This window comes from Tiliqua scincoides, chromosome 3 (genome assembly GCF_035046505.1).
Source record: "Tiliqua scincoides isolate rTilSci1 chromosome 3, rTilSci1.hap2, whole genome shotgun sequence".
NCBI classification, from domain to species: domain Eukaryota; kingdom Metazoa; phylum Chordata; class Lepidosauria; order Squamata; family Scincidae; genus Tiliqua; species Tiliqua scincoides.
The window spans coordinates 219,554,645-219,575,312 of record NC_089823.1 but is presented as its reverse complement, the minus strand read 5'-3'; the positions used below and the strand labels follow the sequence as shown (position 1 = coordinate 219,575,312).

Sequence of the window (20,668 nt, the reverse complement as noted above, 5' to 3'; positions counted from 1 at the left end):
GCAATAGATTTATTTCCTTTAAAAGTCTCATTACTGAAGATGAAGCAAGAACCCAAATGTGTAGTATAATTCTAAATGTAATTTATTTTAAAATATATTTGCCTGAATTAAAAATTTAGCCTGAATATCTTGAAAGAATGCATAAATGAGTATTTTTACCTGTTAAATGTTCTGTCTTCTGTGACCAGACACTGACTCATAACATCCCACCCGGAGGACAAGAGGATAATATATAGTTTCTGTTGTTACAAGTTTTCCCAATTACATGTTCAGTATTAGAGTTCAGTCCAACCTTTTCAGTTCTGGGTGCCCAAAGTTAGGCTCCCAAAACTATAATTAGGCACCTAAATATCTTTTGGCCTGTAGTAAAGTCTTCTTTGATGCTGAATATATAATTGGGAAAACTTGCAACAACAGAAATTCTATATTGCCCATCTGTCCACTGGGTGGGATATTATGAGTCAATGTCTAGGAACATAGAAGACAAGTTGGCAGGTAAAAATCTTACTTTTGCATTCATTCCCAGACATCGAATCGTAATGGATGACTCTGTCTAGTAATCCCTTAAGCTTTAGTTGTGTTTAGTTTGTTCAGTTTTGTGGGAAAGGTATACAATTGAAGTTTCTCTGGTACTGTATGTGAATGACCTGATGACAATAATAGTGAGTAATTTTAGAATCTTGTACTGGAGGTTGTCCAAAAAGAGCAAAAGGTCTCAGCCCACTTTTTGTTTGTAAAACCGTATGACATTTTCCAACTTCCCCCCCCCCCATATGACAGCTGTAAGCTCATTTATTTTATATATGGTTCTGTAAATAGAACCACAGAGCTAACAGCCCAGTGGCTCCACTGGGTGTAGCGGTGCCAAAACACCTACCACTGCATCTAGTGGCATCACCAAGGCCACTGGACATCTCCTCGATGTCTCCATCTAAGCCACTTTTGTTCCCTTCCCCCAAGGAAAGCTTCAAACCCTGCAATGGGGCCTCTCAGGTCTGTGCCAGCTATTTTACTGCAGACTTGAGAGACTCTGTGTTGGGCCTCCCCTCCCACCCTGGTTCCTCCTTGTGCCTTATGGCACATTTGCAACACCCAGCTCTGGAGCTCAGCACTGGCGCTGGCCCAGCTTAGGATTGGGCCCTTAGACCTCAGTGGCTCTGCCCCCATTTACTGCTTATAGAAGAGTTAGCAAAGTTCCATGCATGAATTGTGAATTCTCCCTTCCGTTTCCTTCCTCTTTGGACAGTTTTCCATGAAAATTTTCCACAAACCACTATCTAGAATATTAAACTCAGGTTCTAGTTGACTTTCTGGGCTGATTGTTTGAAATATATTTATATAAAATTAGACATCTGGGATGTAAGAAATTTTGCTGCAAACTCAGGGAGAAGGGTCTCCATATGGTGAATTTCTCAAGTCTGTTTGTCTGTGGTCTAGAGCACACGGAAGGCATTGCTAGGCTCAAGACATCAGTTTGCAACTAGAGGGCAGGACAACCTAGCCACCCCTTCACTCTGCAGTCTTCAGAAATATAGGCTGTCCTTTGCCCTGCCAAATTGGTGCTTATTGGCAATCTAGGGCTTGCACCATCAGCCAGTACCAAATTCTGATCTGCACAACAGTATTAGGCCCCAATATTAATGAATAATAAATTATACCTTCAGTGATAATTTATATTTTTCCTTACTAAATAAAATCTTGGCTAATGTGGGTATCAGTTTTTCCATTGTCAATATCAATTATTTTAGTGAATAATACATATCTTTTGAAGTTCATGACACACAGAAGTGATGCATGTAGTAGTTCTGTACCCTTTCAGTCTTTAAAAAGCTTATACTTTTCAATTTTAATTAATGTCCTGTTTCTTATGATGTGTTTTAGTTCTGCAATATAAAAATGAATGAGTCCTACAGTTTTCATTTAGGGCTCAGTCCTATCCAATGTGCCAGCTGTGATGCAGCTGCAGTGCAGCCCTTGAGAAGGCCTCTGTGACTCCCACTACCTCACCTGCAGGATGCAGTGCACACCCTGTTAGTATGGCTGCATCTGGGTTTTGAGGTGATATGAGGCTGTAGTGAAGCAGAGGTGATGGGGAAACCCCTTTTGTCAAAGCAGAGTTCTGTTTGCAAAACTCCAAATACAGTCCACAAGATGGTTCATTAGTTTTTTAATAACTTCTTTCTGCGTCAAATTGTTGAAACTGAGCCTAATATTTTCTCTGGTTTTGGTTTTTAAATTATTTAAATTTTATTTAACCATGGCTTTTGTTTCCATTAGGTTCGCAATGTACTTAACGATGCAGTGGATTTGCTGGAATTCCGTGACAGAGTCATTAAGGCCTCTTTGAACTATGGGCATTTAGTAGTTTCAACATCTCTTCAGTGTTATATATTCTCGTAAGCCATGTGAACTAATGAGATATAGTAATTGGATAAATTGCAGAAATGTTGGTTTTATTCATAATAGTTTCTACATGATTTGGGAAGCACCCATTATTTAATGGATATATCCCATAAACCTGTCATAAACTTTTCGTAATTGCACATGGAATTGGCTCCCTATGTTTGTTTTAACATTAGTAAGACTCACAGTGAAGCCATATGTTACTGCTTAACAGGCTTCTTTACTTTGATGCCACTGTAGCATCATTTGTGCCAAAGTCTTGAAGTACTTTTTAAAACTTGGACTATTTTTAAACATTTTCAGGGTGCAGTTGGGGGAGCTGCTTCAAGGAAAACTTCATCTCTCTCTCTCTCTCTCTCTCTCTCTCTCTCTTTGTGTGTAAAAATGTGTCTGGAACACTCAGTTCACATTCTTTCAATATCAGCTGGGTGATCCATTGATCCAGTTATAACTACCTATTAGATAATCAGGATCTTTTTATATCAATTGAAAAGTAATTACCATAGATAATTGTCTATTAGTCAATCTCCTAGATAAGGCAAGCACCAGTTTTGAGTCCAAAAATCACAAAATTAGCTATGACTCGTGGATAAGCCGAGTGTAAAACTTAGGGATTTATGACGTCTGAGCTGTTGAAGAAGTCTGCTTTACTCAGTGACAAGCTAGAACCTGACACCTGCTGGGCATAGCTTGCGCTATGGACACTGCTTGGTGATGATGGTAGACTGTTGCTACTATCATAGTTAAAGCTGCTGCCTGCTCCCTGCACCCGCCTGCCTAGGCACCTCACCAAGCATGCTGCTTTTGGTAGGGCCAGGTTGCTTGAGATCCATGCAGGAATGTGTGTCACCCACACTGCCAGTGGCAGCTGAGCCCACTTGACCTCGGTGCATGCCTCTGCATCACCTGCTGAACTGACAGGGTGGCACCCAGCAGGCCTTGTGTGCCGTTGGCCATCAGCTGGCACTTCTGGCCCTGCTCAGCCATGGAGGTAACCTCTGTGGTGGACCAGGATGTGGAGCAACATGTGGGGAGGGTGCAACACCATCTGGCGAGGATGCAAGGCTGATCACCTCACTTAGCTAAGTCCCTGCTCTGACGTCCATCCCGTGGATAAGTTGACCAAGGTTTTCAGAATAAATTTTACGATATAAATTTCTTGACTGGAACTTGAGCATCTACGGTTCCTACTTGCCTTTTGTATTTTTTTAAAGTTTATCATATAATTGTTATTATATGTGTTATCTGAGAAAATTCAATGATGTATCTTCATTGACTCTTTTATTAATTTTGTCTTAATATGTATTACCCTCTCCTTTTTTTTCTTTAGAATTAAAAACTGGAATACCCCATTAATTTTCGACCTCAAAGAAGGGACTGTCAGTTTAATATTACAAGCGGAAAGGTAATTTACTTGTTACAATACAGTATTTGAAAATAAAATTAAAATATTTGCTTAAAATGTGTAACATGTGTCAGTAGGAAGATATTTTGAAGAAATACGTGTGTCAGTTGTTGGTTCCAATAATGCTCATTGGGAAGCAATTTCCTAAGCAAGTCTCATTGTTGACCTAATGGGGCACTACTTGCCCTGTTTGAATGTTACATGGTATGCATATTCTATGAATGTGGTACTAGGCAATCTCAGTTGTGTGAATTGGGGCCCAATCTCCTATTCCCTTAGCGCTTGTCATAAACATGCTGTAAAGCACATTTATGGCACAGTGGGAGGGGGGAGCACCAGTGCCAGACCAGCACCAGTCTGTGCTGTGCCCAGTGCCAGATGGAGGATGCCACACGGCTGCCAGAGCAAGATAATAGCGGCAGGCAGCGGTGCAGGCTTTCAGGATGGGGGAAGGCATTGTAGGATAGGAGGAGGGCAGGGCAGGGGGAGTAACTGGCCTGACTGGTTGGTGGGACCAGTAGGGTTCTCCTCCACTGAATCCTGTCCCGTGTGTCGGGCTGAAAAGCCTGTCATTGAGGTTCCCAAGTCTGTGCAGGCAAAACAACCAGCCTTGAGAAGCCCCATTGTGGGGCCTCCTCAGGGGAACGTCCCCTTTCCTTACCTCCAGCAGTTTCCTAGTGCCCACAGGATACAGCAGATGCCTTTTTTGCACAGTTGCTGTTAGGATTGGGCTGCCCATCTGTGTGATTGGTCCTGCCTCACAAGATGAAATTGATAGTACAATCCAGTCTATGTCTACTTACTTGGAAATAAGTCCACTGCATTTAACAGAATTTACATCCAGTTAAGGATGCATATGATCTCTGTTTATGATCATGCAGACTTAATATTGCTATTAGTCTTCCTAAAATAATAGGAAGTGCACTGCAGGCCTTCACTTTCCCTTCCTTGCCTTCTGGAATAAAGTCCTGTGATTTCTGTGATTTTGGGCACATCCTAGAAATGATATGGGCCAGTGCAAGTCGGAACCTTAGTGGATAACCTGTATATTCTTTTAACAATGATAGTAAATGGGACTTACTCCTGGGTAGCTGTAGGTAGGATTGCAGCTGAAGATTGTTAAAAATTTTCCTGCTTGATAATGTCATTTCTGGTCCTGACATCACTTCCAGTGGGTCCTGAAAGATTCCCATTCTTAAAAGTGTGTTCCAGTGCTAAATGTGTGAGAGTCACTGATCTAATCAATATAATATTAACACCCTATGGAGCAAAACTTTGGCAGATTTGAACACTACAATAGCAATGATTTGTACTAGAAATGCCAGTGTATTTCCAGTAATGATTTTTTTTTTACAAATCTAAGTAGTTCATTAAATACATTATAAATAGTGCTGGTAGTTTACACAACAAGAATGAATTGTGTTTGACAATCACTATTAATGGCATTACATTAAGATTATTAATCAGGGATGTTCGGGGCGGGGGCTTTGTGTTTTGTAGGCATTTTCTTCTTGTAGATGGTGGCAGGATTTATATATATTCCTATGAAGGACGTTTGATTTCCTGTCCAAAATTTGTAGGAATGAATGCAGATGTACTAAATGCTCAAACTGTATCTTTGAGTAATGATACTTTAGCAGTAAGAGACAAATTTGATGAAAAAGGTATGTTATACATTAAAAAATTTATAATTATTTTTGAATAAAATTCTTTTGAGTAAATGCATGTTGAAAATAACACAAAATAAATAGCAGTGTAATGCTTGGAAGTGTCCATCAGTATTATCCACACTGACAGTGGCTTTTCAGGATTTCAGACAAACAACTTACCCAGTTCTACCTGAATATTCTGGGCCTTGAATATTTTTGCATGCACCATGTTCTCAAGCAGGAATCTTTCCTAGCTCTCTACCTAAGATCCTTTTAACTGAAGAATTGTATCCAGGTACAATTGTACCTGATTTCTGCATGCAACGTTTGTGCTCAACTGCTATCATTGGCCTCTCCTCTAAAAATCTATTTATGTGCTTTGCAGTGAAAATCCAAAAGGATTTTGCTGAAGTGCCTTATCCCTGGCCCGTGAAATTACACGTTGATTTTTTTTCAGTATGGCTAGAGAATTTCCTGACAGAAAATAGAAGAAATACTCACAAACATCCAGACAAGTATCTCTTCTAGGTCACATTGCAAACTGTTTTTTAGACTCCCCATGTTTTAAAAAGTCACTCCAGATGTTATGCAAAGAACACACTGTTCAAAAACTGGCTGGTGCCTCTGCAATCCCAAAGTCGTCACCCATGTACTCCTAATTCTTTAGACATTAGAGTACAATGATGTGGCCCCTTCCTGCATATCTTGATATATGATATTTGTGTTCATTCTTTTACTCCTGTGGGTGGCTGCAGAGTCAGAGTCAAACTCAGTTTGCTTTATTCACATTTCTCCTAGTTATGTATAAATCCAGGTATAATTTTACAGCAAAAGAGGCAAATGGTTTAAGCAAGCTGAACCCTTTCCTTCTCCTGACTTGTTTCCATATCCTCCATCATTTCAGTAATTTTTTCCCAGTCTAGCCCACTTCTGATATTGGAGCTGGACTAAAAGAAGTATCCTTTGGATCATGAAGCATGGAGAGTGAAGCAGGGGACAGCTCAGCTTCTAGCACCTGTGCAGCCCTCTTCATGTAAAATATTAAACCTTGCTCTACACTTACATGTGAATGTGGCAGACATATGAACAACAAATGTGACCCCTATCATTATACCTTCCCACCAGGATCAAAACATATGATAAAATCGTCTTGATACTATTCATTTATATTTGCTTCCATTTTATATATTTTAAGTTAAGCTGTCAGAACAATTTTCCTTTTCTTCGTTGCTTTGTGTTTATTTTGCTTTCAGAGAAACTATACTACTCATATAAGTAAAAATATAAAGTATCTAGATATAGTTTAATGTCTTTAACTATAAAAATTCCTCTTTGAGGATTGATAATGCAGAACAGGGCTCACAGTAAAGTCTACACTGGCAAATTAGAGTAACTGTTTCACATGTTTTCTAATAATATGCCTCAAGCCACACTGGTCTAACTTGATTAATAGGGTCAGGGATCAATATTCCTTCTGTTAACAGCATGTGTAAAATGTATTGATTTCTATTATTTTGTGCTAGTGATAGTTTATTTTCTTTCATTCTTTTTCTCTACCATAATCTAAAATGTGACAAGTAATATTTTTTTTTAAAAATTGTCAGTTGCCATGTCCAAGAAGCAGTTTTGTAGGCCTAGGCTATAGACTGTTTGAACCAGTTCTGGATTTATGCTTGTCATTGGTTTCAAGTTGTTTATCAGGTTGGTGATCGAATAGCTCTTCAACAACTTGGTAACTTCACAGGGGAACCATGCACTTACAGCATGTGTAATCTCTTTGCAAAAGAGTGCAAAATAATTTTGTTCTTTGCTAACACACAGAAAGAAATTGAATTCAAATCCCAGAAGACAAAAAGTTATCTCAATGCATTTTTGTATTCCCCTGAAATTATATTCTAGAGAGGTGCTCCTTTTCTAAGTTGTGGAAGGAAAAGTATAGTACATTTTATCTCTTGCATGTTAGATTGTTTCTTCTTTTTCAGAGACCTTTACCTGTCAGCCCACAAACTGTTCCTTGATAGTTGATTTGTAGCCCTACTTTGTAGCCTAACCTCACACAAATGTTGAAGGAAGTACAGTGCTTTTTGAAATAAGAGCTTTTCTCTCCTGCTATTTCTACACCATACTTCTATGCAGTACAGTACTCAGGAAAACAGAATGTCTTTGGTCTTGTCTCCACTGGTTCCATTCTGTGTGTGTTCTACTTGCAACTTCTGTATAATTATAACTAAAAGTTTACATGCAATTTCTAAAAACCTAGATTGAAGATGGGTTCAATTTCATTATTAAAATAAAACAAACTATGTATTTAAAAAAATTGTGCAACATTTGTATAATCTGCTGGGAATCTGCTACCATGAATGTTACGCAGATCTTTAGTAAGTCATATCCTTTGCCTTTTCCTTGCTATCCTATCACTACTTTTATCCACTTTTCCAGCTAGCTTCTGATATTATTTTCTCTCCCCTTTTGAAAATTGTGGGGGGATGTATAGCTTCCTCAGAGTTCTTTTTAAAACTACACCATTGTGGTATTAAGTAAAATGTTTGGTTTTGGTAAAAACAAGCAACTATGATAAGGGAAACCTTACATCAAAAAGAGAGCACAACACTGTCTCAAGTCACAAGTTATTTTCCTGTGTTTACACAGCTGGCTCAAACTAGCACTGGACGTAACCCTTCTTTTTCCTTTTCATATGCAACCAACAACATCAGAACAGCACCTGTTCTCATAACATCGTTTTTCCTGCCAATATAACCAGTGACCGCAAACCAATATCCTGCATCCTTCTAAAAGAAACTCATGACACTATACCAAAATGTAAATGGGAACAGCCTTTTAAATTTAAACATGCATACCACATGGAATATAGATGATATAGCATCAGCTGGATTTGGCATGTGATTTCAAACAGCCTTAAATATTTGGAATTAATCAGTCTTTTATTATTCTATTTGTTTTTGCTGACAATTATTTATTATTTAATTTGTTATGGCATTACTACTTGCTTGCCTCCACACGCACAAAGCTTGAAATCTTAGGACAGTTAATGTATTAAAACAGGGGTGTCAAACTCGTTTTATACAGAGGGCCAAAGTTAGCATTTAGGGTGCCTGCTGAGGACTGTAAATGATGTCATTAAGCAGAAAGTAACATCATTAAGCAGCTGATGGCCAGAAATCAGCACTTTGTTATCATATAGAAGCTTATTAATTGCAAATGGCAGAAGAAAAAATACGCAAATCTTGATCGTATTTCAAAATATGGGAAAACCCAATTTTCTTGTGGGCTGCTGTTTCAGCAATAACACCACAGCACTACTCAGCAGCTGAGAGCCCGAGGGCCAGATAAAAAGCTTCCAGGGGCCGCATCTGGCCCCTGGCCTTATGTTTGATACACCTGTATTAAAACATGTATGATATCCTAGGGTACAACAGATAAAACCTTACATGAAAATTCCCAGAACAATTGTTAGCATTTGCTGTGGTCAAGAGAATCATGCAGCCAACTCTGTTTCCAGTGATGCCTTCTGCTTCTTGAACAATCATCCCCACACACGCAAAGCAGACTATTTCTGAAACATGGAAGGAGTTTCATAAGCAGTCTGTGTATGGGGTTCTGCCCTTCAGAAAAATGAAAAGTCTCATTAGGGCTGTTTGGGTTGTATGATCTTAATTTTTTTTTTTTACTTTAAAAGATATATATCCCACCTCATTCTCAAACAGGCTCAAAAGCAGCTAACAACATATTTTAAAATATAATCTAGTATTGGCAACCTTCAGTCTTGAAAGACTATGGTATCGCGCTCTGAAAGGTGGTTCTGGCACAGCGTCTAGTGTGGCTGAAAAGGCCAATCCGGGAGTGACAATCCCTTCCACACCGGGAGCAAGTGCAGTCTGTCCCTGGTCTGTCTCCCTGGCTATGGGCCTTCCTTCTTTGCCTCTTAGCCTCAGACTGTTGGCCAAGTGTCTCTTCAAACTGGGAAAGGCCATGCTGCACAGCCTGCCTCCAAGCGGGCCGCTCAGAGGCCAGGGTTTCCCACTCATTGAGGTCCATCCCTAAGGCCTTCAGATCCCTCTTGCAGATGTCCTTGTATCGCAGCTGTGGTCTACCTGTAGGGCGCTTTCCTTGCACGAGTTCTCCATAGAGGAGATCCTTTGGGATCCGGCCATCACCCATTCTCACAACATGACCGAGCCAACGCAGGCGTCTCTGTTTCAGCAGTGAATACATGCTAGGAATTCCAGCTTGTTCCAGGACTGTGTTGTTTGGAACTTTGTCCTGCCAGGTGATGCCGAGGATGCGTCGGAGGCAGCGCATGTGGAAAGCGCTCAGTTTCCTGTTGTGAGCGAAGAGTCCATGACTCGCTGCAGTACAGAAGTGTACTCAGGACGCAAGCTCTGTAGACCTGGATCTTGGTATGTTCCGTCAGCTTCTTGTTGGACCAGACTCTCTTTGTGAGTCTGGAAAACGTGGTAGCTGCTTTACCAATGCGCTTGTTTAGCTCGGTATCGAGAGAAAGAGTGTCGGAGATCGTTGAGCCAAGGTACACAAAGTCATGGACAACCTCCAGTTCATGCTCAGAGATTGTAATGCAGGGAGGTGAGTCCACATCCTGAACCATGACCTGTGTTTTCTTCAGGCTGATTGTCAGTCCAAAATCTTGGCAGGCCTTGCTAAAACGATCCATGAACTGCTGGAGATCTTTGGCAGAGTGGGTAGTGACAGCTGCATCGTCGGCAAAGAGGAAGTCACGCAGACATTTCAGCTGGACTTTAGATTTTGCTCTCAGCCTGGAGAGGTTGAAGAGCTTTCCGTCTGATCTGGTCCGGAGATAGATGCTTTCTGTTGCAGTTCCAAAGGCCTGCTTCAGCAGGACAGTGAAGAAAATCCCAAACAAGGTTGGCGCAAGAACACAGCCCTGCTTCACTCCGCTTCGGATGTCAAAAGGGTCTGATGTGGAGCCATCGAAGACAACAGTGCCCTTCATGTCCTTGTGGAAAGATCTGATGGTGCTGAGGAGCCTGGGTGGACATCCGATCTTGGGGAGAATCTTGAAGAGGCCGTCTCTGCTGACCAGGTCGAAAGCCTTTGTGAGATCTATGAAGGCTATAAAGAGTGGCTGTCGTTGTTCCCTGCATTTCTCCTGCAGTTGTCTAAGGGAGAATACCATATCAGTGGTGGACCTGTTGGCTCGGAATCCACACTGCAATTCTGGATAGATGCTCTCTGCAAGTACCTGGAGCCTCTTTAGTGCAACTCGGGCAAACAGCTTTCCTACAACGCTAAGGAGAGAGATGCCGCGGTAGTTGTTGCAGTCACCCCTGTCACCTTTGTTCTTGTACAGTGTGATGATGTTTGCATCCCTCATGTCTTGAGGTACTCCACCTTCTCTCCAGCAGAGACAGAGGATTTCATGCAGCTCAGTGACGATGATCTCTTTGCAGCATTTTAGGACTTCAGCAGGGATGCTGTCTTTTCCAGGTGCCTTGCCAAAAGCAAGGGAGTCCAGGGCAACGTGAAGTTCTTCTAGGGTTGGTTCACTGTCAAGCTCTTCCAGCACAGGCAGGCACTCAATGTTGTTCAGTGCTTCTTCGGTGACTACATTTTCTCTGGAATATAGCTCAGAGTAGTGCTGCACCCAGCGTTCCATCTGCTGCGTCCGATCCTGGATGACCTCGCCTGTGGCAGACTTCAGAGGGGCAATTTTCCTCTGTGTTGGACCTAGGGCCTGCTTGATACCGTCATACATCCCCTTGATGTTGCCCGTGTCAGCTGCTATCTGTATCTCGGAACAGAGCTGGAGCCAGTAGTCGTTAGCACATCTCCTGGCAGTCTGTTGGACTTTGCTGCGAGCAGTTCGGAGGACCTGCAGGTTGCGCTCACTGGGACAGGCCTTGTATGCTGCTTGAGCTCTCCTCTTTTCCTCAATGACTGGTGTCAACTCCTCAGAGTGGGCTTCAAACCAGTCTGCCGCCTTGTTGGTCTTCTTGCCAAATATGGACAAGGCGGTGTTGTAAACGGTATTCTTGAAATGTTCCCATCTGTTGGATGCGTTTGTGTCGGCTGGGCCTGGAAGAGATTCCTCAAGCGCTTGTGCAAATTCCTCCACTTTTCTCTGATCCCGGGTCTTGCTGGTATCAATGCGAGGTCTTCCTTCCTTTTTCGTGTGATACAGTCCCTTTGTTTGCAGTTTCACTCTGCTGCACACCAGGGAGTGGTCAGTGTCGCAGGCAGCACCATGATAACTGCGTGTGATCTTGATGCTGGGAAGGCTGGAGCGTCTGGTGAGGATCAGGTCGAGCTGGTGCCAGTGCTTTGATCTTGGATGTCTCCAAGAGACTCTATGTTGGGGCTTCGTGTTGAAGAACGTGTTGCTGACACAGAGACCGTGATGACAGCAAAACTCTAGCAGGCGTTGACCATTTTCGTTCATCCTCCCAGTGCCAAACTGACCTAAGCAAGCGGGCCATGAACTGTTATCAGCACCAACTCTAGCATTGAAATCGCCGAGGATGAACAATGGCTCTTTTACAGGGATTTTCTTGACAGTGGTGGCCAGGCCATCATAGAATTTGTCTTTGGCTTCTTCTGGAGACGACAGAGTCGGTGCATAAGCGCTGATGAGAGTGACAGGTCCTGCTGATGACTGGAGCTGCAGGGACAAAATTCTTTCACTTCCCACAGTAGGTGGGATGATGGATTTCAGCAGGGTATTTCTGACCGCAAAGCCAACGCCATGTTCCCTGGTTTCGTTTGGTGATTTTCCCTGCCAGAAAAATGAGAAATTTCTCTCCTTGACAGATCCGGAATCTGGCAGCCTAGTCTCTTGAAGGGCGACGATGTCCATCTGCAGTCTGCTCAGCTCCATGTCGATGACAGCTGTTTTGCGTGCATCGTCTATTGCTTGCAAGTCATCAGAGAAGCCAGGTGTCATTGTCCTTACGTTCCAGGTGCCCAGCTTTAGGGCAGTAGTTTTCTGTTTTCTGTTGCATGGTGCAGAGTTGTCGATCCGCTTGTCGGTTTTCACCCTAAACCCCACGCACCCCATGAGGTTAATGGACCATGGCGAGGCAACACTTTACTGGCTGGGGACTGCCCAGCTTAAGGCGGGCGGTAGCTGCCCAATGAGATGCAATGATCTCTCCCACCATCGGAAGCAGCCCCTGGCGTCATGCTCTACACCAATCGAGCAAAGACTTATAACCAGTAAACTGCTGCTTCCCGTGTTGTGCCGACGCCGTATGGCGAAGTTGGAGTGTCCTCTCCAGTGCGCAAAGCCTGGGTAAAGAAGGTATGGAGGATAGGCTGTTACCCATGCAGCAAATCCCCCCTCTCCACATCGCTGGAATGGTCCAATGGAAAGGCAGAGGCCAATACGGTTGGTTCCAGCGGCGTCGCAGGAGTTGCCAGAACGTGACTGTGTTCAGCCATGAACTGCCTCAGGGACTCCGGCTCCTGATTTTGCCTCGAGGTTGACTCCTGAAGCCTTTTCCACAACTGGATGTAGCCACAAGGCAGTGGAGGTTTGAGGTCAGAGTTTCCTTCTCTTAGATGAGCTGCCTTCCTAGGCTGACGAGTCCCATCTACCCGGTATTGCAAGGGAGAGCAATACATCCGTTTGCCTCCTCCCTGCTCGCCCTCAAAAAAAAAATAATAATAACTCTATTATATTTAAAATATAATCACAACACACTTTTTATTAATTAATTGATTTGATTTTGTCTGATGGGGGCTACAAATCTTCTTTGACCCCAGATAGCAGATAGGTGCCTTAACTATGCCACTGACTAGGGGGAGGCAGCAGAGCAAGTAGGTGGCAAGCTGCTGAGGGGAGAAGGTGAGTTTCTCCCAATTTTCACTTTAAAAAAAGTCAGGGCATGACATCATTTCCGGTTGTGACATCACTTCCGGGGCAACATTTTGAGACTGGCACCAGGCTACATGTTCATTAGCTATGCCACTGCTTCAGAGTATGACAAAATGAAAGCATAGTGGAAGCACAGTGAAGCCTTCCCCTTCCACAGAGAGGGGACCACCACCAAGAAAGCCCTACTATAGGTTACCTCTGATACAATCTCTCAGTGTATGCTCCTAGGAGCCTTTGTGTTCTCTGAGATTCCTTCAGGAGCTCCACAAGCATACCATAAGTTGCCACTATCTGCCCTCTGCCCAGTTTGCTCTTTTGTCCTGGGGCTCCCCTAGACTTGACACATGTGCCAGTGAGGCTCCTTGAGACTCCTTTTAAGGGAGTGTAAAGGACTCTAAAACCTGAAAGGTTTGAGAACTGCTGTACTAAACAATTTTCCTGTGTGATCTTGTGCCCACATTAATTACGATAAATTTTTTGTGGAAGCATAGTTGTAATACACATTTATCATTAATACATTTTCTATCTTCTTTTTAATTAAGTTATTTATTTGTTTGAACCTTTATCTGGCAAGCCACTGGGAGATGGAAAGCCTCTTAGTCATAAGGTAATGTACTTTGTATAATTTTTATCTTTCTTTAATTTTAAATTTACAACAGGTTTAAAGTATTAGTGAAAAGTTTGGTAAGCACAGATTGATGTAAAAGATGTTGCATGAATGCTTTGGACTGCTAATAATTATCTACTTTCAAGTTGGAGTGTGTTCCTAGTTCTAGGTATCCCAGCATCACTTGCGATTCTGGCTCCTGTGCCACCCAGGGACAGGACCGCAGAATGCCACGACCCTGGATAGTGCCGCCACCACTGCCCACCGTTGTATCTGGGAAGGGGCTTCTGAGGCCCAGAGGAGACCACTTTCGGCCTCCTTCTGAGGCCTCCTGATGGCCTAAAACATCACTTCCGGTTCTTGGGGCACCTTGAGGGCCCTAAAGCGGGGTATAAATCTCTTAAATAAATACATAAAATAAATTGGGTCTTCCCAGTCCTCCAAAGGCCTTCTAAGGTTCTTAAATGTCACATTCAGTTTTCGACTGAAAACTGAAAGCAGTGTTTAAAGGTCCTTCAAAGGCCTCTTTTCAGGACTGAGGCACGTGGGGGGGGCAGTGCAGGGGAATGTGTGGTGGTTTGGTGCTGCCTCCTCCCATGTGTCACCTGGGGCGTTTGCAGCCCTTGTCCTCCACCAGCTATGCCAGTGCCCAGCCTATGATCAAAAATTAGACCAACCAGATTTAGGATTTAATCCTACCAAAACTCAAGCATCAGCAACAATACAAGAACAAAATATAGAATTATCTCTTTTCTACAGAAGTATCCTATCAAGAGACTATAATGCGATCAAAATGAAGAAATAACTGTAATGACTGAAACTGAGAGGAGTCTTAATTTAACAAGCACTAATATTGCTGCTGTAGCAATTAGCAAATATGTACAAGGTAGAAACCTTATTAGGTTTCTAATTATTTCTCGTTTCTAAGTTTAATATTTAAGAAAGATTTTGTCTTAGTTTGTCCAGAACTAAGTTGGGGCATAATCACCAGTACTCACAGACCGTTGACTCAAAGAGTGAATATCAGTGTAGCTGTCAGATGATCAGGTCATCATTCTATATAGCTCAAACTCAAAAATGCAAACTAGTAGAATAATAAAAGTTAATAATTTTTCATGCCTGAAATATGAGTTTTTTTCTTAATTATCAGTTTTACCTTAATTCTCAGTCTCAAATTCTGTTTCTAGAACCCTCAAATGTCTTAAAGATAAAAAAATCTTGACATTAATTTGAAGACAAAGTCCTAATATTCTGACCCTAGACCTGATACTTTTGTGGGTATAGGTCAAGCATCATTTTTAACATCATTTGCAGCTGTTCAAGCTAAGTGGAGTGATGACATCACATTTCCTTTTGAGTGGGGGTAGGGCTTCAAATAACTGTGCTGAATTAAAGTTCTTGTGTCTAAATAAATCAGCCTATCTCTGACCTCTGACTTACTACATAGCTAAGTAGATGCTAAAATACCTGCTAGAAGAAAAGGGATAGATGAATATGGGTCCAATCTTGAACAATGCACGCTGGCTTATGGTGCACTCTGGTTTACCATAAAACAGTGTGCGCCAGCTTTACCACCTTGTGGCATGTTGGGGGGGGCCGAGCGCTGGGCTACCACCAGATGGCCACCAAAGCTCCACCATTCGGCGGTCACATGACCACAGTGGGGGCATGGGAGGAGATGTTCTGGGGAGGGGGGAAGCAGGGGAAGGGCAGGGAGGAGGCATGCCGGGGGGAGTGAGGGAGGCGGGAGGGAGGTTTCCTCCACCAGATCCAGACTCTCCATGTTGGGCTCACTGCCTGACATGGAGGCTCTTGATTCTCCACCGACCTTTTGGTTGCCAGTGAATCAAGTAGCCCCATTGCAGGGCTACTCAATTTACCCGGGTGAAGGAGACAAAAGTTCCCTTCTCCTGGGGAGCCACCAGTAGCTTCCCGGAGCATGCAGGATGCAGCGGCAGCCATTTTCAGCACCTCTGCAGCCCCGCGCCCTAGGCAGCTCAGGATTGGGCTGTTTATTGATATGCCTTATTCTTTAGTTGCTACAGTTCTTCCCATCTTTCAAAAATATCCTGAATATATTAAGCAGAACCATACTGCTGGGGACTTTGGTATCTGAGCTAGATTTTTCTATAGCCACTTGACTGAAGCATTTTACATCACTTTCTTTGATCTTTTGTTGTCATTAAGGCAACATTTCTGAAACTTATTCGAACTGGGATTTAGTGTGCTGTGATAGGCCATTTTAGGTTTAACTGTCTGGTACCCTGGTTCAGATCCATGCTCTGCCAGGAATCTTCTTCAGCATTGTCCATTTCTTAGGACTATGAAGAGGATAAGGAATTGTAAACCTTTTTGTACATTTAAAAGTGAATCTTCTTCAGCATTGTCCATTTCTTAGGACTATGAAGAGGATAAGGAATTGTAAACCTTTTTGTACATTTAAAAGTGAAATAGAATTTATGTTTTGAAAATATTACCTGACCAACTATAGAATAAAATTTATGAAACAATATCCCAAGTGATTTTTTTTGTCAGTGTTCATTGCAGTAAATCTTTTGTGGAAACAAAGAGGGGGGAAAAAGCGCTTAATTTCACCTGAAGCCCTGTTCATCAGTCTAAATAATTTATGAAATTGCATTTTTAAAATGGCATAATATCTCTGACTCGGGTCAGAACTACATGTTATGTTAACACGGGGTCGCCAACTCCATGTTTGCTTTGTAATGCTAATGTGAAAGTAGGGTATGCCTTTGCAGCAGAGAATTGTTGAGCAGGTGGGCATGCTTTACATTTCTGTCACAATTAAATATTACTGATTCATATTGTAGACTGAAATTCTGGAAATCGCCTTAGACCAGAAGGGACTCGCAAATGAAAGGAAGATTGCTTTTGTTGACAAAAACAGAGATCTCCATATTACTGCCGTGAAGAGGTTTGGGAAAGAACAGAAAGTTTTCAAAATAGGTAAGATTTGCAATTTCTGTTCATGCTTTTAAATATTCACCGCAGATACTCGCCTATAGGTCGACCCCACAGGTAAGTCGAGGGTACGCTCTGATAAAAAAAATTATGGGATTTTCTACGACCCTCAGACTTAGGGGGGTGTCTGAGTCTGACTAATTTTGTCTGATTATACCGGAGCCAGATCCTGAAAAATAACCTACCAGTAATTGTTACCTAAGAACTGTACTGTCACTAATTTATTAAAAACATAGTATTAAAAACACAGTATACTTACATAGTATGTATACATCTATACATACATGTATACATACATAATATGTATGCATACATACATAATTTTTAATACTGTTTTTGCTATACTTTGTATACATATAGTAGTATACATTTGCTATACTATGTATACATAGTATTTATACATAGCATAGCAAAAACAGTATTAAAACAGTCTCTAATTTATTAAAAACTATGATCTATCTCATAGATCATAAGATACATTTTTATTCACTAATTTTTTTAATTGTATTCCTAACAACCATTTGTAAACACTATCAGAATAAGGCCACAATCCCACCCACACTTTCCTGAGAGTAAGCCCCACTGACTTTAATGGGACTTACTTCTGAGTAGACAAGCCTCAAATAATAATAATAATAATAATAATAATAATAATAATAATAACAACAACAGGTATTTATATACCGCCTTTCTTGATCTTTATTCAAGGCGGTTTACATAGGCAGGCTTTATTAAATCCCTATTAAATAGGGATTTTTACAATTTCAAAGAAGGTTCTTTCTTTCAAGAACGAGTACATTCAAGATTGGGCTCTAAGTACACTGGAAACAGCATACCAGTAGAACCATTAATCAAATCCTCCTTTAAAGTGCCTGGTGCCTTAAACCAAAGGCTCTACATAGAACACACAACTGGGAATGTGCAATTCAGTTCACAGTAGAGAGACAAGCAACAAGGAGTGACTGAGCAAGTGCCGCTGCATATAGTTGCACCCGATTTACTTGGAAGTAGACCCTCTGTGGAGTTCCTGGCAGCTACACCTCCTGCCAGCCTGCACCCAGCTGCTCCCCTCATTGTTCCTGGACCCAGAGGAGCCAGGGCATGCAGGGCAGTCACCCAGACAGACAGAGGGGGCCATTTGCACCTGGGGGGGCTTGATAGGAGGATGGGCAGCTGCGCCTCCCCCAGCTTACACCCGGCAGGTTGCGCCTGGAGCCTCGGAGGGGCAGGGCTTGTGGGGGCAACCTACCAGCCGATGCTCCCTCACCTCTCACAGCTCTCCGTGCCCTCAGTCTGCACTCCCCGCCGTGACGGGCAGGGTGCAGGCTGGGGGGGGGGCACAGCTGCCCACCCTCCTTCCAAGTCCCCTGCGAATGACCCCCTCGCCCCTCCATCCGCTGGGTGACTGCGGAGATAAGGTGAGGGGGCAATTCTGTGAGTTTGGGGCACAAATTTATCACCTTATAGGCGAGTAAGTCGTGGAACAGTAAGTAACGAAGGAAAAAGCTAAGAAACTACTAAAGTTTCTAGTTCCTACAATTGTTCATGGACATAGTCACTCATGATTATGCTGAAGTGAGTATTATAGGTAAGAGTTCGTATGAATATGATCTTTTTAGTAATAAGGAACTCCTCGCTTCTTTGAAGATGCAGTGTTGGGACTCTTTTGGGCAGTTTTTTCTTAAGCACAGATGCTACAGAAATGTCAAATTCTTGCTCAAATGTCACATTTTACTAAAACTTGCATAGTAACTCCAAAAATGAATGTTACATGAAGCAAACAGAGTAACAGTCAGTACTAATAACAGGGCAAGAAACAGTGCATGTGTGTATAACCAAAAGAAAAAATTAGAATCATTCCCACACCTAACCATCGTTGAAAGCATGTGAGAAACACTAGTAGATTTGTTTCGTCATCTGATGGCTGGAAGAGTCAGGTCAAGACTTTGTGATGGTATGTTTGTCAGGACATGTTGCAGTCTTTATTTACATATTGCACTGAGGCATAAAACGCCAGTGGGAAGAGTGAGCTCTGGATAGCAAAGACAAAGTGCTTGAGGTAGCAATATGTTACCCTGTTTGCACTATTCCTAGTGCAAAGAGGTTTCAGAGCCCATATGACAGTCATTATGGAGAAGGTTAAAAAAATCCTATCTGAATTCTTGCAGACCTGTATTGTGTGTGTGTGTGTGTGTGTGTGTGTACACACATATAATGTATATACATATATAATACACATAATGTGCAACTGTTTCACTTAGGACACAAGACAAGCCTGGTCTTTGACCAGCCCAGGAGTGTCGCATATGTGCCACAATGCACATTTGCACCTCCTTGTGAACCGGGGAGCCCATTGCAAAGACGCGTGCTAGCCTCCCCACTCTGGGTCCAAACTGATAAAGGGTGAGTTTATGCCAGCCAACTTGTGGAACGGGGAAAGTTTTAGGATGGGTGGAGGCAGGCCGGTGGACGGAGGTTATGGGACATGTCTGGGTGACTTAGGCCGTGTCCTAATAAACATTGCTGTCATTACACTGAGCTGCTTGGATCTTTGCCAGCAAAATCACAGGTGCAGATCCAGGTAGCCCAATTGGGGTGGCTGCTGTGCAACACAGAGTAAGGGGAAATAGATCCTCTTACTCTGAGTTGCGCAGCAACTAACTCCTACCCTGCACTGGATACAACACAGGTCAGTCGGCCTTCCTTTTCCAGCGCAGGATAGGATTGGGCTGCCCGATTCATATTCACTGGCAGAAAAGAGTTAAAGATGCTGATGTTTTTAGTGCCGTGTGCTTAAGTAGATCTTTTATTGTGCCTACTTTCTTTTAAGGAACAATGGTGCATACTTTGGCATGGAATGACACATGCAACATACTGTGTGGACTTCAAGATACCCGTTTTACAGTCTGGTACTATCCCAATGCAGTATATGTAGACAAAGATCTCTTGCCAAAAACACTCTATGAAAAAGATGCAAGGTATTTATGTATTTTTGCAACTAGTTTTCAGTGCCCTTCTACACCAGCACATTCCCCAGTTGAGCCAATGTGTGAGAGACTTACAGTGTGGATTGCACTACAGGACACAGTAATGTTGGGACTTTCTTTAATTGAACTACTCTTTATTCGGTCTTACATTAGCAGTGTCTATCGCCTTTCCATTTGATACTTCAGATTTGAAGAGCAATTTATCAGCCCATATTTTTTGTGGTTATTTCAGTTTATTTCAGTGAATGTTTTTATTTATTTTACTTCAGTAAGTTTAGGTTGACTTCTATCATTTAATCTGCAAGCCTCCCCCCAGTAGGTATTGACTAAGAACCCAATCCTGTGCTCAGTGGCACGGGTCCATGCTGCCGAGCACTGTCACAAACGTGCCATAAGGCACGTTTGTGAGCTTCACCGCCGGGCTCCCGCCGGTGCCGGGCTAGTGTGGGGCGGTCGCCCAGCGTCCACGGCTCGGTGGTCTCCCAGACCGCCAAGCCACGACATGATATCACGACATGATAGGCGGGGGCGGGGACGAGCGCAGGAAGGAAGCGTTCCAGGGAGGAGGAGGCCAGTGGGGGCAGGGAGGAGGCGTGATGGGGAGCTGTGACGCGGGGAGGGGGCGGGCTGGAGGTGTGCCTGGGGGAGGGATGAGAGGCAAGTCTGCTGAGCTCCACTCCGTTGGATCCAAGGCGCTTGTGTAGGGCGCTCATTGTGGGCTGTTTACCTTACTCGGGGGAAGGGAAAGAAAGTCCCTTCTTCCGAGGC

General features: G+C 42.8%; 1 protein-coding gene across 5 annotated transcripts in view; it reads left to right on the top strand.

Annotated features, from left to right (window-relative positions):
- Positions 1 to 20,668, top strand: part of IFT80 (intraflagellar transport 80) — a 123,433-nt gene that overhangs the window by 84,511 nt on the left and 18,254 nt on the right. For all 5 annotated transcript variants that reach the window (XM_066620195.1, XM_066620194.1, XM_066620193.1 and 2 more), the window contains 6 exons: positions 2,278 to 2,396; positions 3,734 to 3,808; positions 5,309 to 5,472; positions 13,870 to 13,934; positions 16,763 to 16,898; positions 19,744 to 19,891. In XM_066620195.1, coding sequence (XP_066476292.1) covers positions 2,278 to 2,396; positions 3,734 to 3,808; positions 5,309 to 5,472; positions 13,870 to 13,934; positions 16,763 to 16,898; positions 19,744 to 19,891 — 707 coding nt within the window. The remainder of the gene's footprint in view (positions 1 to 2,277; positions 2,397 to 3,733; positions 3,809 to 5,308; positions 5,473 to 13,869; positions 13,935 to 16,762; positions 16,899 to 19,743; positions 19,892 to 20,668) is intronic.